The sequence below is a fragment of the Leucoraja erinacea genome, chromosome 3 (genome assembly GCF_028641065.1).
Source record: "Leucoraja erinacea ecotype New England chromosome 3, Leri_hhj_1, whole genome shotgun sequence".
NCBI lineage: Eukaryota > Metazoa > Chordata > Chondrichthyes > Rajiformes > Rajidae > Leucoraja > Leucoraja erinaceus.
In genome coordinates, this window is record NC_073379.1 from 49,287,544 (window position 1) to 49,307,495 (window position 19,952).

At 42.8% G+C, this 19,952-nt stretch overlaps 1 protein-coding gene across 1 annotated transcript in view; it reads left to right on the top strand.

Moving 5' to 3' along the window:
* Window positions 1-19,952, top strand: part of LOC129694101 (uncharacterized protein KIAA2026-like) — a 66,787-nt gene that overhangs the window by 36,631 nt on the left and 10,204 nt on the right. Inside the window, exons 4-7 of the mRNA XM_055630830.1 lie at window positions 10,721-10,803; window positions 15,989-16,078; window positions 18,565-18,680; window positions 19,576-19,760. Of these exons, the coding sequence (XP_055486805.1) occupies window positions 10,721-10,803; window positions 15,989-16,078; window positions 18,565-18,680; window positions 19,576-19,760 (474 nt within the window). The remainder of the gene's footprint in view (window positions 1-10,720; window positions 10,804-15,988; window positions 16,079-18,564; window positions 18,681-19,575; window positions 19,761-19,952) is intronic.

Here is a 19,952-nt window from a genome sequence, read left to right on the forward strand (position 1 = left end):
CTATGGAGAGAGAAAGTGTTAATATTTCAGGTCTGTTACCTTTTTGCTCCAGCCATTTTCCACCTGGACTTTTTAAATCTTGGTTCTTTCATTGTTTTCGATATACTGTAGGCATGAGGTCTGGCTTTAAAGGATTCTCTAGAAATTGAATACTAACCTAGACTTTGCAGGAACTGAGTATCAGCTGGCATGTTCGAATAACCTACACTCTCCCATTACCTTTCAGTGCAAAAGATTTTGCCCTATAAATTGTTGGCAATGCAAAACAGTAAGTTTGATGCAAACCCAGACCTTCAGATGGCACCCCATTATATCTTGTTAATTAAGTTTTAAAGGTTGCGAAGGGAACAACTCTTGATGCTGTGAATTGGGTTCAAACCAGGTGTCAAAAAAGAATTAGAGAGCGCGATTTGATTGTTAGCAAAAAAAAAAAGACTTTCTTTAAATAAAAACCATGTGCGTTTAGCGAGAGTCTGGAATATGCAGGTTGATTAGTGGTTCAGGATAATAAATCTCATGAAATAAATGCTTGTGCTATTTAGCAGCTTTGCCAACTTTTTCCAGTGAAATTAATTGGCAATTAGAAAGCAAGTAGAGCAGCTTCGGGAAACTATTTCTAAGACTAATAATGGATGGTGCAAATGACCTAGCGGCTTGTACAGATTCCCAGATCATGGGGATTTCTGCCATATCATAGGATTCTCATTGATTCAGGATTAAAGGGGAAATCTTTTACGACTGAGATGGGAAAAAAAATATGTACACAGAGTGGTGAATCTCTGGAATTCTCTGCCACAGAATGTAGTTGAGGCCAGTTCATTGGCTATATTTAAGAGAGAGTTAGATGTGGCCCTTGTGGCTAAAGGGATCAGGGGGTATGGAGAGAAAGCAGGTACAGGATACTGAGTTGGATGATCAGCCATGATCGTATTGAATGGCGGTGCAGGCTCGAAGGGCCGAATGGCCTACTCCTGCACCTATTTTCTATGTTTCTATGAAACAGGCCCTTCGGCACAATTCGTCTATGCCGACCATGATGCCCCATGTAAACTAGCCCCTTTTACTGCGTTTGGCCTATATCCCCCTAAACGTTTCCTATCCATCTACCTGTCCAAGTGTCTTTTAAATGCTGCGATAATATCTGCCTCAAGTTCGCATTAAATCTTGGCCCTCTCACTATAAACATATGTCCTCTTATTTTTGATTCCTGTCCCCTGGATTAAAAAAAAACACTTGTGCATTCACCCTGTCTCTTCTCACTATTTCATACACCTGTATAAGATCAGCCCTCTGCCTCCTGTGCTACGAGGAATAAAGTACCTGGAGTTCGGCCCCTTAAGTTCTGGTGGCATTCTCTTAAATCTTCACTACTAGAAACTCTTTCTAGCCGAATGACATCCTTCCTACAGCAGCGTGACTAACTGAACGCAGTACTCCATGTGTGGCCTCACTACGTCTTGTACAACTGTAACATACAATGTTCTCCATAATGTTTGGCACAAAGACCCATCATTTATTTATTTGATTCTGTACTCGACAATGAACTATGAGATCCGCACTCTTCCGAAGACCAGACACCGGGCATTTATGTCTGATGAAGCAGTGGTCTACAAGAAGTCCAGATACGACCTTGGTAAGGCCATCAAAAAGGCCCAAAGGGACTCCTGCTCCAAACTGGAGGATGAGACAGTTGTTCGGCAGCTGTGGCAGGGCTTGAATGCAATCACCTACAAGGCGAGATCAGGAGGCAGCTAGAATGTCGGCGAAACATCACTCCCTGGCGAGCTCAATGCGTTTTATGGGGGAGAACACTGATGTGCCTTCTCAAGCCCCCATTCGCTGTGATGGTATTTCAGTCACAGTTTCAGAGGCCGACGTCAGAAAATCCTTCAGAGGGGTGAACCCTCGAAAAGCGTCTGGACCTGATGGTATACCCGGTCGTGTTCTAAATGTGTGGACCAACTGGCTGGAGTATTTACGGACATTTTCAACCTCTCACTTCTGAGACTCGCGTCGCAGCGGCCTCTGCAGTCCGTCTTTCTTTTTGTTATTTTTTGTCCCGTTTTAATGTAGTTTTTATTTTATTTTTATGGGGTGTGTGTGTGTGTGTGGGGGGGGGGAGGTTGGGGAAAACTTTTAAAATCTTTCCCCTGCACGGAGAACCCGACCTTTTCCCTGTCGGGTTGTCATTGGGGCTGCAACGTGGAGCGGCCTCCGGCAGGAACGACCTGGGGCTCCAGTCGCGGAGCTGCGGACCTATTCACCATCGTAGAGCTGGCCGAGTTCGGAGCGGGTGGAGCGGTGGTGGCGCGCTGCTGCGACCCGACCCCGTGGATTCGGAGGCTTACCGCAGGTCCGATGGACAGTGACACTGGGAGCCCGTGGGTCCCTGGTGGGAGACCGCTTTTCGGGGCTTCCACAACGGAGACTTCACCCGCCCGAGTCGTGGGGTCGAGAAGTACCTGGAGCGGGGCCTTACATCATCGCCCGTCGCGGCTTCAACGGCTGCGGGACTTTGCTAGCGCCCGCCGGGGGCTCCAACAACAAGACCCGGAACGCGGCCTTGCATCACCTGGCGCGGCGTCAATGGCCGCGGAACAATTGCCATCGCCCGCCGGGGTTTTTGACTGACATCGGGAGGGGAATGGGGAGTGCAGGGGAGAGATACGTTTTTTTGCCTTCCATCACAGCGAGGAGGATATGCGCTGTGATGGATGTCTGTGTAAATTGTGTTGTGTCTTGGGTCTTTTTTTCTTGTGTGTATGACTGCAGAAACAACATTTCATTTGAGCTTCTATGAGGTTCAAGTGACAAATAAATTGTATTGTGTATTGTCCCACCTGCTTTAAAAGGGCATCAATTATACCGGTGCCCAAGAAGAGCAAGGTGACGTGCCTCAATGACTATCGACCAGTGGCACTAACGTCTGTGGTGATGAAGTGTTTTGAGAGGTTGATCATGGCGTTAATCAACTCCCACCTCGACAAAAACCTGGACCCTCTGCAGTTTGCTTACCGCCACAACAGATCAACTGCCAGTCCCTTTGCGATTAGTAAGCTCACCAGTGCTCTCTTTCTTCTCAATGATGTTCCAAGCAGTTGATTTTGGTAAGCCTAAGGTTTAGCTGATGTCTCTAACAGTTTTATTCTTGTTTCTAAGTCTAATAATGGCTTCTTTGACTTTCATTGGCACAACTTTGGTCCTCGTTGATAAACAGTAATAAAAGTTTCCAAAGGTGATGGAAAGACTAGAGGAAAGAGTAGGTGCTGAGAGCTCTCTTTTACCTGAGCAATTACAAACGCCTGTGAAACCATGTGTCCCAAACATTATGGTGCCCTGAAATGGGGGGTGCTATGTATAAACACCGCTGTAATTTCTACATGGTGAAACTAAAATGCATAGAAATACCCTTTAATAAAATCTGCAATGTGCGCTTTAACCACATGTGATTTTTTTAATTACATATCTCAAATTGTTCAAGAGTTCAAATTCAAGAGTTCAAGAGAGTTTATTGTCATGTGTCCCTGATAGGACAATGAAATTCTTGCTTTGCTTTAGTACACCAGAACAGAGTAGGCACGAATACAAAACAGATCAGTGTGTCCAAATAAATGTATAAATGTATACACACACATGAATAAATAAACTGCTCAAGTGCAAATAAACAGATTATGGGCTATTAATGTTCATAGTTTTGTCTGAGCCGAGTTTAATAGCCTGATTGAGGCACGAGTCAACCGGTCAACATGCTCTCTACTGTGCACCTGTAGAAGTTAGAGAGAGTCCTCCTTGACATAACGACTCTCTGTAATCTTCTCAGGAAGTAGAGGCGCACCTTTATGATTGTACCAGTGTTCTCGGACCAGGAAAGATCTTCAGAGATATGCACGCCCAGGAATTTGAAGCTCTTGACCCTTTCCACCATTGACCCGTTGATAGAAATGGGACTGTGGGTCCCCATCCTACCCCTTCCAAAGTCCGCAATCAGTTCCTTTGTTTTGCTGGTGTTGAGGGCCAGGTTATTGTGCTGGCATCATTTGGTCAATCGATCGATCTCACTTCTGTACTCTGACTCGTCCCCATCAGTGATATGTCCCACAACAGTGGTATCGACAGCGAACATGATGATGGAGTTCGCACTATGACCGGCAATCATGAGTATAGAGTGAGTACAGCAGGGGGCTAAGCAAGCAGCCTGGAGGTGCTCTCGTGCTGATTGTTATTGAGGCTGACACATTTCCACCAATACAAACTGACTGTGGTCTGTGAATGAGGAAGTCGAGGATCCAATTGCAGAGGGATGCGCAGGGACCCAGTTCTGCGAGTTTGGTAACCAGCTTGGAGGGGATGATTGTATTAAATGCAGAGCTGTAATTAATGAATAACAGCCTGACATAGGAGTTTTTGTTGTCCGAGTGGTCCAGAGTGGAGTGGAGAGCCAGCGAGATCGCATCCACCGTTGAAGACAGCTGTAATTTCTGCATGATGAAACCAAAGTGAATAAAAATGGCCATTATTAAAATCTGACAACGTGCACCTTAGCCATGTGTGATTTTTTTTTTTCTATTACAAATCTCAAATTGTGGAGGACAGAGGCAAATAAATAAATGGTGGGTCGTTGTCCCAAACTTTATGGAGGGCCGTTAACGTCCCAACGTCTATATATGACATCCCGAAACACAACACCTTGCACTTATCTGCATTAAACCTCATTAGCCATTGTGCAGAATAATAATTATGTATTTTTGCACAAAATGTAATGCTGTAAAGTAAAACAAATGATTTGGGATTTTCTTCTGTGCGGTTGCCCTTTTGACACATTCATTTTCATTTTTACTCATTTCTGAGAAGTAATATCAATTTGTTTTTTATTTATTGTTTGTGAATGATCCACAACACACATAGTGAAAGATCAATCTTTATTCCATAAGCAATCGGGAACATTTAAACTACCAGCCATTCACTTCCAGCTTGGCGTGGCTTGTGAGAGCCGGCTGACCTTGCTAGTGTAAAGATGTGTATACCATATTACCATGTACAGGTGCACAACCTTTTATCCGAAAGCCTTGGGACCAGACACTTGTCGGATTTCGGACATTTTCGGATTTCAGAATGGAAGATTTTTAGCGTAGATTAGGTAGGTAGCGCGGGCGGCTTGAAAAGTCTGGAGCTGCTGCCTCCTCCCGGGTGACCGGGAGAATCATTGCATAAATGTTAGTTAGTTAGTTTGGAGGGATTTTATGTGGTGGTGGTGGAGTCGGGGTGAAGGGGGAAACTTTAATTCTTAGTCCCCTACCTACCTGGTCGGCGACTCCCAACCTCGCGGAGCTGGGGGCTCCGTCCGGCCGCGGGCGGCGCTGGTTGTAGCTCCGACCCCGGCAACTCTACCCCTGGCTGCGAGGCGCTCCAAATCCAGCGCGGCCCGCGGCCGGACGTCCCAGCTCCGGGAATGTCGGGAGTCGGCGGCATCGCAGCGCTGGGATACCAGCGGGGAGTGGGCAATGCCTTACCGGGTCGCCGTGCGTCGCTGGATTTGGAACCGCGGAGCTGGGGGCTCCGTCCGGCCGCGGGAAACGCCGGTTGGAGCTCCAACCCCGGCAACTCTACCCCTGGCTGCGCGGCTCCAAATCCAGCGACGCTCCGCGATGTTGCGTGTCGGCGGCCACAGCGCTCCGGAGCTTGCCGCTGCGACGCAGCCGACTCCCGACATTTGCGGAGCTGGGGCGTCAGGCCGCGGGCGGCGCTGGATTTGGAGCGCCTCGCAGCCAGGGGTAGAGTTGCCGGGGTCGGAGCTACAACCAGCGCCGCCCACAGCCCCACCGGCCACAGCGCTGCGGAGCTTACTGCACGGCGAACCGGTAAGGCACTGACCGCTCCCCGCCTCTCCGACCAGGTAGGGGACTAAGAATTAAAGTTTACCCCTTCACCCCCCTTCACATAAAAGCCCTCCAAACTAACTGACTAACATTTAAGCAATGATTTACAGATGTTTAAGCGTCTCCCGGTCTCCAGGGAGGAGGCAGCCGCTACAGTAGTACAGACCTGGGTTGACCGTGGGTCGTTTTGGGTCAAGTTTGGCGCCAAACGCGAGCTTTGGTGCGCAGACGACATCTGGAAAAAATGGCCGGTTTTCGGAGCTTTTCGGTTTCTGGAACACCGGATAAAAGGTTGTGCACCTGTAATGGGTGGCATGCACATATGTGTAGTGGAGATTATAAGTGGCATGGATTAATAAGGGTTAATCTATAATTATGTAATTCAAATTTCATGTTTGTAAGTCGATTGCATGCAGTCTTCAGTGTCCATTAGAATCAATTTATAATTGTGTAACTAACAAAAGACGGCAATCTTTCCTGCATTGTTCAAAGTAAAATTGACGATGACAACATAACCTAGAAATTTTGTTGCAGCAAGTTTGATACTAGGATCACAAAGATGCAGTATCAAACGTCTTTATTTCACCTCACAGTACACATTATCAGGTAGTATTGACATTGATCTCCTTTTGCATCTTTCTGGCCCAGAAATTCATTCGTAGGGTTTTGAGGCTGGGGCACCTTTAAAGGCCTGTCCCACTGCGGCGACCTAATTCAATGGACAATAGATTCAGGAGTAGGCCATTCGGCCCTTCGAGCCAGCACCACCATTCAATGTGACCATGGCTGATCATCTCCAATCAGTACCCTGTTCCTGCCTTCTCCCCATATCCCCTGACTGCTATTTTTAAGAGCCCTATCTAGCTCTCTCTTGAAAGCATCCAGAGAACCTGCCTCCACCGCCCTCTGAGGCAGGGAATTCCACAGACTCACCACTCTCTGTGAGAAAAAGTGTTTCCTCGTCTCCGTTCTAAATGGCTTACTCCTTATTCGCGAGTTTAGAAGAGTTTGCCCTCGACTCATACTCGCGACATGGTCGACACGAGGTCCTAGGAGGTCTTTGAAATTCTCCTTCATGCTCGAGAGTAGTCCCCGCGTACTCGAGGCCTCAGCTAGATCGCGGTGTTTTTTTCAACATGCTGAAAAATGTCCGCGAGCAAAAAAAGGTCACCATGGAAAAAATCAACATTCTTTTACTCGTAGGTTTAGTCGAGGTAGGTGGTAGTAGGTCGTAATGCTATCGTAGGTAGTCTAAGGTAATCGAAGGTAGTCGAAGGTAAAGCTCGTTGAGAAAAAAAAGGTTAAGTAAACCGACTGGTAATGTTAAATGCCCGCTAAACTTTAGTAAAAGCTGTCTGGCTTCTTAAAAGTGTCTCCCCCCCCCCCCCCCCCCCTCTCCGCACTCTCTAAAGGACTTACCGTAACTGTGCCAGCCTTCTTTTCCCTTCCTGTTCATCGCGGGTGTGAATTTCAGACAGAGCTCCCCTGCTTTCCCTGGCCCCTGCCTTTGCGATGTGTTTGTGTGTGTGCGGTCGGTCGACCTGGCTTGCGGTTTCATAGCTGACGGTCGATCCAGCTCGAGGTTTTTCAGGCGAGTGCCCTCAAGCTTGAAGTTCGAAGACAGTCGCTGAAAAGTTACATTAGTGGGACAGGCCCTTTAGTATCACCTATTGCCAAATTAAAGGCTATAATCGATTGTTTAAAGGGAATAATTGTTGATTCTGAACCAGACAGCGGACATTAAAAAAAACATGTTGCAGATCTCTGATAATAGAAACGTTTATGACAAATGCTGTAGAAGTTCCAATTACAGGGGAATTGTTAATCTTTATTCATTTATTCTGTATTTGCAATCTTCATTTGAGGCTTTTCCCTTTGAATCTGTCATGTTCTGTGCAGGTGCAAATTCATGCCAATCTGCTACTTTAACATGAGGTATTCATAGAGCGCAATACATTACGAAATTGACATTTCTCTTCAAACAATCCATCATAGCTGGTGCACATTTGCATTGGGCAAATTTGATGCTTACAATAAGCACAATTTGAAGTGCTCACAAAGGGAGATTTTATCCTGAAATCACAGAATTTGTGATTTTCTTGAAAGGCCATAAAGTAAGGATCGCTCGAGGCTCTTTATTAGATCAAAGGTCCTAAAGCAGAGCTACTAACTATCAGAACTACACCGTCTCTAGTTGCTTCCACTTTTGTAATTTATTTTTCTAATAATTTATTTATTAGTTCAATAGTTCAACAGTCCTTCATTGTCACGTGTACCCTAAGGTACAATAACATTTTATTTACCATAGTCACACCAAAAATGCAACAAGACACAATATTAAATATAGCAAAATCAGAGAACCCCAGCCATCAGTCCAATGTCCGGTCCACACACACGCTCTTCACCGTGATGTGACCAGAGTTGCACTGATCGCCTGTCGCTCTCCCTGCAGTCCCTGTCTGCCTGAACAGTCAGAAAGCCGCCCGCACTCGCACCAGACTACAGGACACTCCAGTGGCGCGACGTCCCCGCAAACACCGAGACCACCGCACTCACGGCAATCCCTCTGAGTCCCCACCAGCGCAGGCAGCATCCATCTTGCTTTCGGTAACCTCGCGCTCCCCATTGTGATGGAAGGCGAATATCTTTTACCTTCTTCCTGCCTTTTGTGCATAACTTAAAGTTTTAAAGGATGAAAGATAAATTGATTGAAATAGAGATATGCAATAGCAAGCATAACCTAGACTGAATATGTAGGATCAATTTTAGTAAGTAAATCCTCATAGTAAACCGACCTCACATTTAATATTTGTTCTTTCATGATTTTGTCTCAACATATGAATCTCACCAGACAGAACATTGATTTGTGATTGTCCCATTTGCGAATTCAAATAAAGCTAGTTGCAGATCATTTCTTTCTAGGATACCTAAGATTCATTGTTCAAACTTAGTCTCACTCCAATTCTGGTTTGCTACTTTAATGTTAAGATTTTTTTTTGTACATGTTCAAAATTCTAAATTACTAGAAATTCACAATCATTCATGAACATTGATAAATGTGCAAGTTGCGTTCTGCATCTCAGATTTAGTCCCTTGACTTTAAATTTCAAATGTGTCGTCGTCATCTGAGTGGTAAATCTCTCTTTGTTGATTACAGATATCATTTTATAGAATGAGATGTTAATGGCAGCTAGTATAAACCAAAAGTAATAGCCATGGAATGCAGAATGAGGTGATCTAAAGAAAAGAGTAAAATCTTGTAATAAAAGTTGGAACCATCACCTTTTAATTTTAACTATGATGTGATTTTTTTCTTCTGTTCCTCATAATCTAAAGGTATTTTGAGGAGAATAATGCATTATGCTCTGAGAAATCGATATGCAATACAATCCTTGAATTCTAATCCAGGCACAGAGGCAACGGCTCAAAGCTCAACAGTTCAGTCTGAAAAAGGTCTCGACCCGAAATGTCACCTCCATGTACTCCAGGGATGCTGCCTGACCCATTGAATTACTTTGGCACTTCGTGCCTTTTTTAGCTCAAAGTTTAAGACTGCAGAAACCGCAACAGGGAGAGGCATAGCTTGTAAAGTATTACTCCTCAAGTCAGTTTGGTAATATTATGCCATGCGACCGCAGCAGAAACCGCGACTACTCTTTTGTATTGAAAACCACGATGACCATTTGCAGGTGAAGGATTGTCCTACCTTACCAGAGCTATCAAGGGAAGCCTGATGTCAATCACAGCTTTTTGGTGGCGATGCTTGGAGATTTTGTTGAGGAATATCAGGAAATTATTGGCTTAAGGAGATATGTGGGATCGTAATGTACTGTACAAGAAGATATTCTGTAGTATGGTTAGTGAGGCATTGAGTATATTAATCTCACTCCAATTCTGTTTTGCTACTTTAATGTTAAGATTTTTCTTTGTACATGTCTAATTTCCTCTTAAATATCACAGATTTGCCTGAATGATCTTTCACCTGTAAGACTTTGTACCAATGGCTTGTACTTTTGTTCTTAATTCTTGCAATATCCACCTCTTCTCAGTCACTTCAAAACTGCTTCAAGGCTAAGAAAAAAGATCAGCCGGTTATTGCTGATGGTGTACAAATGTCGATTCCTCTTGGCACGTCATACCTTCCCATTTAATTACATGAATATATTTGGGCAATTACAGCAGTCTTTTTTACTTATCTTCTCTGCCAAATGTTAGTCGTTGTTTCTGAGGTTTTCATGACAGCAAATTCAAACTGCTTTGAGATGGGATACCTTGAAAGTTACTACTCTCACTGTTGTGCTTTCTGAGGCCGCAAACGTAGTGCTGTTACAAGAATGTAAGAAGTGGCACTTAGGCAAAGGCACAGGATGACAAGTGTTTAAAAAGACTGCAAAAATTATTAATGGCCAGGTAAATTCACATGAGATAATTGCTTAGTGAATTGTAACTCAGTAAATTTAATTAATCTAGTCATCAGATGTACTTTTCATTTGACTGTAATATCTGGAAATATAGTTAATGTTTCATCGTATTATGCAATAGTGTATTCCTCCTGCTTTGAGTTTCTGTGAGCAATCTTAAGCATTAGACTACCTGAAGAAAGGATAATTGTATAATTCAAGATAAAAGCACATTTTGTTTCCTTCCATCTTCACATGCTATTAACACAATTTAAAGTGTCACTAAATTTGTTGTCTTAATTGGTAGATTTTAATGCATAGATTTGTGATGCAAAAAATATTTTAACTTCAAAGGTACATTTCAGAATAATTGCTGCGTAATACTCCTAAGTATTTAAGTATATGCTCGTTATTTAAATGTACTTATTTCATAAATCTTCCCAGCAAAGAAACCAGATTCAGAAAAGACCGATGAAAAGAAGAAGAAATTGATACCACCACCATTGCCTACAATGCCACAGTTCCAGGTGGGTTTACTGGCCTTGAATTCTACGATTTGAGGAATTATCACTTTGAACTTTTGGTTTCCAGCAGTCCCTAAATATCCGAGGAAAAAAATATTCTGGGCCAAATATGGAAAATATGAAAGTTAGTGAACTGAGACCCAGATAAACGTTATCAAACAATAACGCCCACCTCCAGTTAATTAAAACATTAATCATTTCCTTACGTCTATAATATATCACAGTTCCGTTGCTTATAGAACCCACATCCACAAGGCCATTACTGTTGAGAGAAAAAATATCCTGTGGTATGCATCTCCACTGATAATATGGGTTTAAATGGGGTAAACTCTGCTTGCCTTACAGAAGTTCATGATTCAAACTGTTTTGTATGAATGCCAACATTTCCGTAACACAAGCGTATACTGTGCTCATAAAAGGTTAAAGTTGCTGAACTGGTTAGCTTCCCATTCAGACCTGTTGAGACTGCTTCACTAATGGCGCATGTGTTTAAATCTTTGAACAATCACTCCATTCCTTTCTGGTAGATATCTGCTACAAACCTCAGTTTATTTCTATGGGATACAGAAGGGGGCATTTGAATTCAGCTAAGAAAATTATTAATTATTTTGAAGTAACCATTTGATCCCTTGGTCTAGGAAGTTAATTAATAGGATAATAATAATGTTGGGATAATGTTACATTTTTTTTGTGTTTGTCTTTACAGTGAAGACAGTTCAGAAATAGCAGGTAACCAAGAAAATTAAAAAAACAATACATTTTTCTACACAACAAGAGTATAGGCAAACTAATGGCGCTGAAGTGATAGTGGAACCATTCCTTATGATCTCTGAATTCCAAACCATATTGGAAAATGCCAATTGCAACTAGGGTGAATAGAATCTACTGGCCTGTTATCTAACCTAACAACAATCATGGGCAATTTGTTGGAATTCTTAATTAGGAAAGTGATAAATGAGGTTTACACGAGCTCATCGCCACTAAGGTTATTGTGATTGGGGAGAAATTGTGCCAAACAAATTTTAAGAATGTAACCACCAATGTGCATAAAGAGGAGCCAGTTGATACAGTGTATAGAGATTTCCAAATTACAATTGAAAAGGTGCAAGGTTTGGGAATCATGCGAATTTGTAATATATAAATTCAGATTTAGAATTGGATTTATAAAGGTAATTTATAAAATCCACAAAGGGATATGGATGACATGGGATGTTATATTTAAAAAATACGTGAGCGGAACGGGAAAGCACTATTATATAAACACAGGTTACTAAATGATTGATGTTAGTGATATGGGTATCCTTGTACAAAAATACATCTAGCAGCTGCACCAAATAATTAAATCAAATGGAATGATATGCTCTTGCAATGGAAATAATTTACAAGTTAAAGTAAGTTTTGCTGTACGCACACCTGGAGTGCAGTATACAGTTCTGGCCACCTTAAATAGGGGTATCATTGCTTTGGTAGAGGTGCAGTGAAGTTTCTTGACATGAGGGAGTTATTCATGAAAAATAGAGCATTAGCTGGCTCCAGAAAAGAATGGTTAGTATATCTGACTATTCAAGGCTGATTAATTTGAACTCTGCGAAAACTGAGAGGGCTAGGTATCAGTCAAGGAAGTGGAATTGAGGCCATCAAAAGAGATACAACCAAATGAAATGGGAAAAAAAAAACATGTGAAGGCAACATTAACAGATATGAATGCAAATAAGAGAGATGTACGGAATAGTTGGAAAACTTGGAAATGGGGCTGGGAGTGAAAAAGAAAGAAAGGTGGGAACAAAAAGATGTTTGTTTCAGATATCACTACCTGTATACTGGAGAAATATAAAGGCAGTGTAGGGCTAATTCCACTAACTGCCTAGAATTGATCATCATGTCAAAGATTCTATTCAGATGACCATCTCTTCCTTGACAACCCACAGATGAATAACCCAAATGGATTTTAAGTTATTTTGATAGCTGGCCTTATCTATATTGATGAATTATATGCAGGAAGCTCCAAAGCATTTAATCTATATTATAAACTAAACCAAGTGCAGACCTGTTGGGTCTGCTCCTCCAACGCAATATTCCACCACTCACCCGTTCCCCCAACGCACCCCGTTCCCCCAACGCAATATTCCACCACTCACGCATAACCTCCAACTGCGCAGGTGCGGCTCATTTCTCCTCATCCCCAGCACTCCCTCCTCCTCTTCACCCTCCCTCTTCAATCCTTAGAGAGGGAGGGGGGGGGTCGAGAGGTGGAGGCGGGGTCGAGAGGGGGGAGGGGGGGGGGTGGGGTAGGGGGAAGGGGGCAGAGGGGAGGGGGGTAGAGAGGGGGGGGGTCGAGGGAGGGGGGTCGAGAGAGAGGGGGGGTGGGGTAGAGGGGACGGAGGGGAGTGGGAGGGTAGAGAGGGGGAGTGAGGGTAGAGAGGGAGGGGGGTAGAGAGAGGGGGCGAGAGGGGAGTGTAGACGTGGTAATTGCCCTCCCTACCCCCTCCTCTCCCTCAATCCCCCCACTCTCCTCACCACCCCAGGATCTTTCCTCTCTCCTCCTCTCCTCCCCCAATCCCTCCTTCACCTCTCTTTCCCTCTCGTTTCCCTTACCGCCGTCGCTGCTCCATCTCCGCAAGGCCTTACCGTCGCTGTGGCCCATTGTTGCAAGGCCTTACTGCTGCAGCCTCGATAGAATAACCTTTAATAATCCTTTACAGGAAATTACAGTGCCACAACAGCTTCAAGACAGACATAACACCACACATTTCAACAGATATCTTCAATACATAATAAGTTAAAATTTTTGTGCATTATAAAACCTTATAGCAGCTGGTATACAAGACTTCCTATGTCTCTCCGTTTTGCACATTGGTGCAATCAGTCTCTGACTGAAGATGCTGCACTTGATCACCTTCAGGGCGTGGAGTGGGTGAGTGGGGTTGGTCATTATTGAGCCTAGTTTTTTCAGAGTTCTGGCCTCTGCCACCTGCTTGACCGTTAGTTGCTCTGTCCCAACCACTGAGCCGGCCTTCCTGATCAGCTTATCCAGTCTGTTTTTGTCCGCTATTCGGGCGCCTTCTCCCCAACAGGCCACAGCAAAAAACAGAGCACTGGCCACCACTGAATGGTAGACACTGCACAGTAGGGGTTGACAGATATTAAATGACTTTAGCCTCCTTAAAAAATACAGTCTACTTTGTCCCTTCCTGTACACCGCCTCCATATGACTCTTCCAGTCCAGCTCACTGTCAAGCTGCACACCAAGGTACCTGTGGATGCCTCCTTCACCGCTGTGGTCTCAATGCCTCCTTGATGACCGCGTAAAACTCTAGCCGGGGCGTCGCGGATAGAAGCCCGGGTCGAAAAAAAGGGAACGTTAATTTACATGCGGCCCTCCCCCTGACGTCACTGGAAGCTGGTGGCAGCCCAGCCCCCTTGTGATGGCACTTGAAGCGGGTTGAAGGACGTTTGCCATTTAAAAAGTTGGTTTTCGCTATTTTTAAAACGCTATAACTTGCGAAATATAGCATGAAATGTGGTGTAGCAATTTAATTTGTCGACGGGATTAATGTGATGAATAATGTGTGAAAATGTCTGCGCTAGCACGTGCCGTTTTGACGAAGGTAGAAAGACATAAGCATGCACACGCGCACACACACACGTATACATACATACAAGATGAAACTTAATAGTATCTATATAGATGTCCTGTCATTTCTCCCCCCAAGTATCTAATTATACTGCTTGCAAATGAATCTTTTTCATTTTAAATATGACTGTTATTTCCACCTCTTTGAAGTGGAAAGAAAGCATAATAGGTAGCTCAAACTGTTTACATTCAGCCATATTATGGAAAATCTCTGAATGTGTTCTGCAAAGAGCCAAGAGCATTTAACTGTCGTATGTACCAACATACGGAATGATTAAATTATCACTTGCAGCAGCAGAACGGGCATGTAAGCACAATACACATAGAAAATATATAATAAACAACCCCAACACTGTACAAAAAAACCCTAAAGTGCTTTGTACACCCAAAGACAGCCCATTGTTCAAAGCTGATATTACAGTTGTGTAGTTACAAACTTTAGGCCATATGATATGTTCCTGGTGGATATGTTTCATGCATGCACTCAGTCATCCCTGCACAAGTGACAGTTCTCTTTACCATACCTAATTATCTCTCTCCTGTCATTTTGTTCTTCTATTCGGGATAATTCATTGTTGAGGTACAGTTCCTTGAGGGAAGACTGGATCTCTCTTTCATCTACACCCAGACATGCTGTTATATAGTGATAGGCATTATCAACCCTCAGCATAAAGTCAATTTCAATGAGACATAACCATCTTCACATGAGTAACTAATTGGGAAAAGACCAGGAATCAATTTGAAGGTTTACATCCTCAGTGAAATTACAATTGGCATATCGCATTGAGAAGCTAATTTCTATCACTTACTAATTATTGGTCAACATTGAACTGTAGTTACATTAGTGTCCCTAAGCATTTTCATGTTTAAAGTAACAATCATTTTACCCATGTTTTCTTCAGATGAAGTAACAATAGTTTTACTCATTTTATTTAAGGGCATCACAGTGGTTCAGCCAGTAGAGCTGCTCCCTTACTGCTCCAGGCAACTGGGTTCAATCCTGACCACCGGTGCTGTATGTGTGAAGTTTGCATGTTTTGCCTGTGACTGCATAGGTTTTCCTCAGTGCTCCAGTTTCTTTCTATATCCCAAAAGTGTATGAGTGGATAGATTAATTGGCCATGGTAAATTATCCCTCATGTGTAGGAGAGTGCAAGAATCTGGGGAGAGTTGGTGGAGAAAGTCAAGAGTGTTTAGTTGGCATATGTACCAACAACGGAACGATGAAATTCAGTGAAAAAAAGGAAAGTGGGGGCAATAATCAGTGCAAGATTGGTATAAGTTTATGTTTGGTGGTTGGAGTGGATTTGATGGCCAAAAGCCCCGTTCTGTGTTGTATGATTGACATGTTTTCTTTTAACCTCTATATTCAAATGGCTTTTTTTGGGGCTTTATTTCATTTACAGAAATGTTAAAATATAAATTTAGAAAATTATATGGTATAGCTAACATTAATATCCTTTAAAGTTTGCTATTTGTGCATCATGGTACTTATATTACAATTCTCTAAATCAGCAACAGTACCTACATTTCTTTTAAAATATCTTTATATAGCTTGTTTGCACTAGTCTTGATGAACTCAGGGAACTAATTGCCAAAATAGAGGGAGAGCTAAAAGAACTGGAAAATAATAAGAAGAAATCTGTAAGTAATTTATTTTTATTCTGTGGATTCAGATTTGAAAATCCGTTTGCCTATTAAACAAACATTTTGTACCCTAAACATTTGTCCCTGTTTGGGAGGATAAAGTTACACTGGATTAAATTCCAATTATATTAGTTCTACTTCACTGATGAACATCTAAAATAGAACTGGGGTAGAGCATTCGGCTCTCAAGCCGTTTGTTTAATAAGGTCATAGCTATAGGCTGTGGGCCGAGGAGCTTTTTCGTTCAAGTTCGTGACCCAACTCGCGGAACTACCTGAATTTTTAACATATTGTGTAAAAATATTATATAAATCATACCTGAAATTCGTCAAGACCAAAACCTGCACATTTATTTTAAATATGGGAAAAACTCAATTTTCCAAGTAGTAATTGTCCAATCAATGCACATTTGACATTGAGGTCGGACGCAATTTGACCAATCCCGCGCTCTGTTTTATGGTCGCTAGACAGCGAGGACCCTGGGATCATGGCTGCCTCCTCATTACATCAAAACAATAACACGGTTTCCAAGGAATAAAGGTAGTGCTAACCTTGCTGATAATTTTGTTTTTTAATTGATTTATCATTATAACGTTAGGATGTGAACTGTTAAATAAAAATGGTAAATAACAAATGTAGAGTTAGGGTAAGGGTCGGTCGATCGGTCTGTCGGTCGGGCTTGTCGGTAGGCCGTTGGATGCTGCGAAGGGTCGGTCGGGCTGTCGGCCGGCCGGTGTTGCAGCGAGTATGCGGGCGGACTTACGGTGCTGGCGCTATGGTGGTACTGAAGGCGGCCCGGACGACGTGCAGGGCAGTGCTGCTCCCCACCATTATCACCACGATGATCCAGAAGGGCATGCTGGCCGAGGTGGACTAGCTGAGAGGCCACACGTACGGAGCCCGCAGCCGGTCTCAAAGCGGCTCCAGCTCCGGCCGTGGGCAGCTCTGGAAGGGGGGTGAGTTAGGGTTAGGCATTTTCCTCTCAGTGGAAGATGCCTTAGCCTTCCCCCAGCCTGGCACTGCCCCAGTCCCACTATGGCTGTGACCCCCCACTCTGCACACTGGCAGTCAGGGGGGTTCAGTAAATGGGGGAACCCAGAAGAACTGCCCTCACCCATTAATTAGGCTGGTTCAGGCTCAATCACAATTATATTAATTATATTATTTTTATATAATACTAGACCAAGTGCGGACCTGTTGGGTCTGTTTCCCCAACGCGGTTGCGGGGGGTTGGGGAGGGGCGGCATGCGCCGTCACACACACTAATGATCCCCACAAACACACTAACTACTCCCCCCCCCCCCCCCCCGCACACAAGCTAACTACCCCCCTTAATATTATATTAATATTATTAATTTGCTCCTTTTACCCCATAACCACCTTATCCACTGACACATAGCGCGTCTAGAGAGGGAAGAGGCAGTAGAGAGTGAGGGCAGAGAGAGAAGGGGGAGAGAGAAAGGGGCAAGAGATGGACGGAGAGATCTGCTGACATCTAGAGCAGTGGATGCAATAGATGAGGTTGGAGGAGGTGCAGGTGAACCTCTGTCGCACCTGGAACGACTGCGTGGGTGCACCGGAGCAGCACCTCATATTTCGCTTGGGCAGTTTATATCTCAGCGGCATGAACATTGACCTCCAATTTCCGGTAGCCTTTATTATCTCCTCCCGTTCTCAGCTCTCCCTCAGCCCTCTGGCTCCTCTTCTTCCTTTCTTCTTCCCCCCCCCTCCGCACCCTACATCAGTCTGAAGAAGGGTTTCGGCCCGAAACGTTGCCTATTTCCTTCGCTCCATAGATGCTGCCGCACCCGCTGAGTTTCTCCAGCACTTTTGTCTACCATCCCCATGGTGTAATGTGGGCATTGGACACTAGATGGTGCTTACTTTTTCGATCTAATTTTCTAATTAGTTTAATTAATTAATGTGCAACTTTTGGCACTGGCGAGTTATGACTTCCTTTTCAATTATATTTTATCTAAATCTGTGCAAATTTTCATGTCGTTCTGAGACATGGGTCACAAAAGTTGGTGAGTAATGTTCCAGTTGACTCGCAGAAATTGGGTCTTGGGCACCTTCAGAGGGATTTGTTCTGGTCTGGTCTAGCCCATGAATTCTGATCTAGTTCTTACTTGAGTATAATGCAAATCCATCGGAGAACATTGTTCTCATAATTATATTTCCTGAGAATGGACAGCAGGAATAAAGCTGTGCTTCAGTAATAGATTGCAATGAAAAAAATCCACATTTATTAAATTATTATCTGCTCAATTTGCGCTTTTTGTCTTTAAAATGTTGTTCTCAATCAGATTAATTTAGCCATTTGACCAAACGAAATTCTTAAAAATATTACAAGCCTTACGTAAAGTTATGAAATTGAACTATTTTCAATGTAATAACTAAAACATTGGGGATCATAAAGTGGGCTTGCAAAATCATGTAACTGACACTGTGGACAAATTATAGGATTTTTTTAATATTTACAGGAAAAATGGTTTTACAGGCGACAAGCTTTGAAAGATTTACACGGTACCCTTGGACGATTGTTGAATGAACTGTTGCCATGGGAACAAAAGCTAATCAAAGCTTATCAGAGAAATCGGTAATTTTTGCATTTATGTTTCCTTTCCTCGTCCTCTATGTTTTATGCTTCATTGAAATAAATTAATCATGCTGGGGAGTGGTTTTGGTGTTTTGCAGTAATGGGTCCAAGAAGCTTTGAAGGAACAAGAAATGTTGTAGCACAAAAATAGACCATTTGGTCACTTAAAGAGGTTTTCTCCCTGAGATGCCTTGTCTCAGCCCAATTTCGTTGCCACTTCTCATGCTTCTTAATGGGATTTTTTTCAATAAATTAAGTATCTTCTGAAAAATATAGATCAATGCTCCAATAACAGTTTTGTTAAGTATTATTGTTTATCTCGGGGGCAGTATTGTCTTTCCTAACTAGTTTTAGTGATCATCTTAAGTTTTGGCAGCCTGGCTTTTTGTATTTAGTCCTCCAAAATCATTCAGATTCAAAAGAACTCATCAGACAAGGACATAAGCCATAACTAATTTCTGTCTTTTTTAAGTTAACCAAGAAACAGTGTTTGTTCTAGGCATGTGGTCCATTGAGCCCTGATATGACGAATGTTTTTGTGTGTATGAAGGACTTCCTGAAATAGAGGCCTCCATAGATCTTTTTATTAATCACATGAGAGGTTAACTCAAAGCAAAATGTTAAAGGTCTCTAGTGTTATTTGAAGAGTTGTGAGTTCTTCCAATATTAGAGTTTCTCACTATCTTTACTTACCACCAAGTAATACATATTTAATTATTTGTGGGATTTTTCAGTTGCTGTAACAAAACTCCCATAACTTATCCAATATATGCTGTCTGAAATTAATATATATAAAAAATCAACTTTTTTCATTTTACTCCTCTGTTAGTAGCTTTCAATGAAAGCCAATGTGCAATTCTGGAAATCTAATAAGTAAAAATGCTTACTTTTAAAGAGCTCGAATGAAGAAAGACTTTGATGATTTTCAAAATCTGCCTGATAATGATGCATTCATTAGAGATACCTTGCAGAATGAAGAAATGGATGCAGAACTCATGAAAGACATGGCTCTAAATGAAACAGCTTCCTCAAACTCTGAAGATCATCAAGAAATAGTTAAGCAGGAATGCTCTGAAATAGGTATCTTCATATTTTTTTATATAATTCCATTTTAGATGGTTGCTCTTAACTTCTATGATTGTGTTTATTAGTACATAATGGATACTTTACTGTTGATGTTGCATGGTTATTTAAAAGGAAAAATCATTCACCTCATTTTCAGCAATATACAAAGCCAAGAACAGTTTAACTATGTTACTTTGTCCAAAAGGC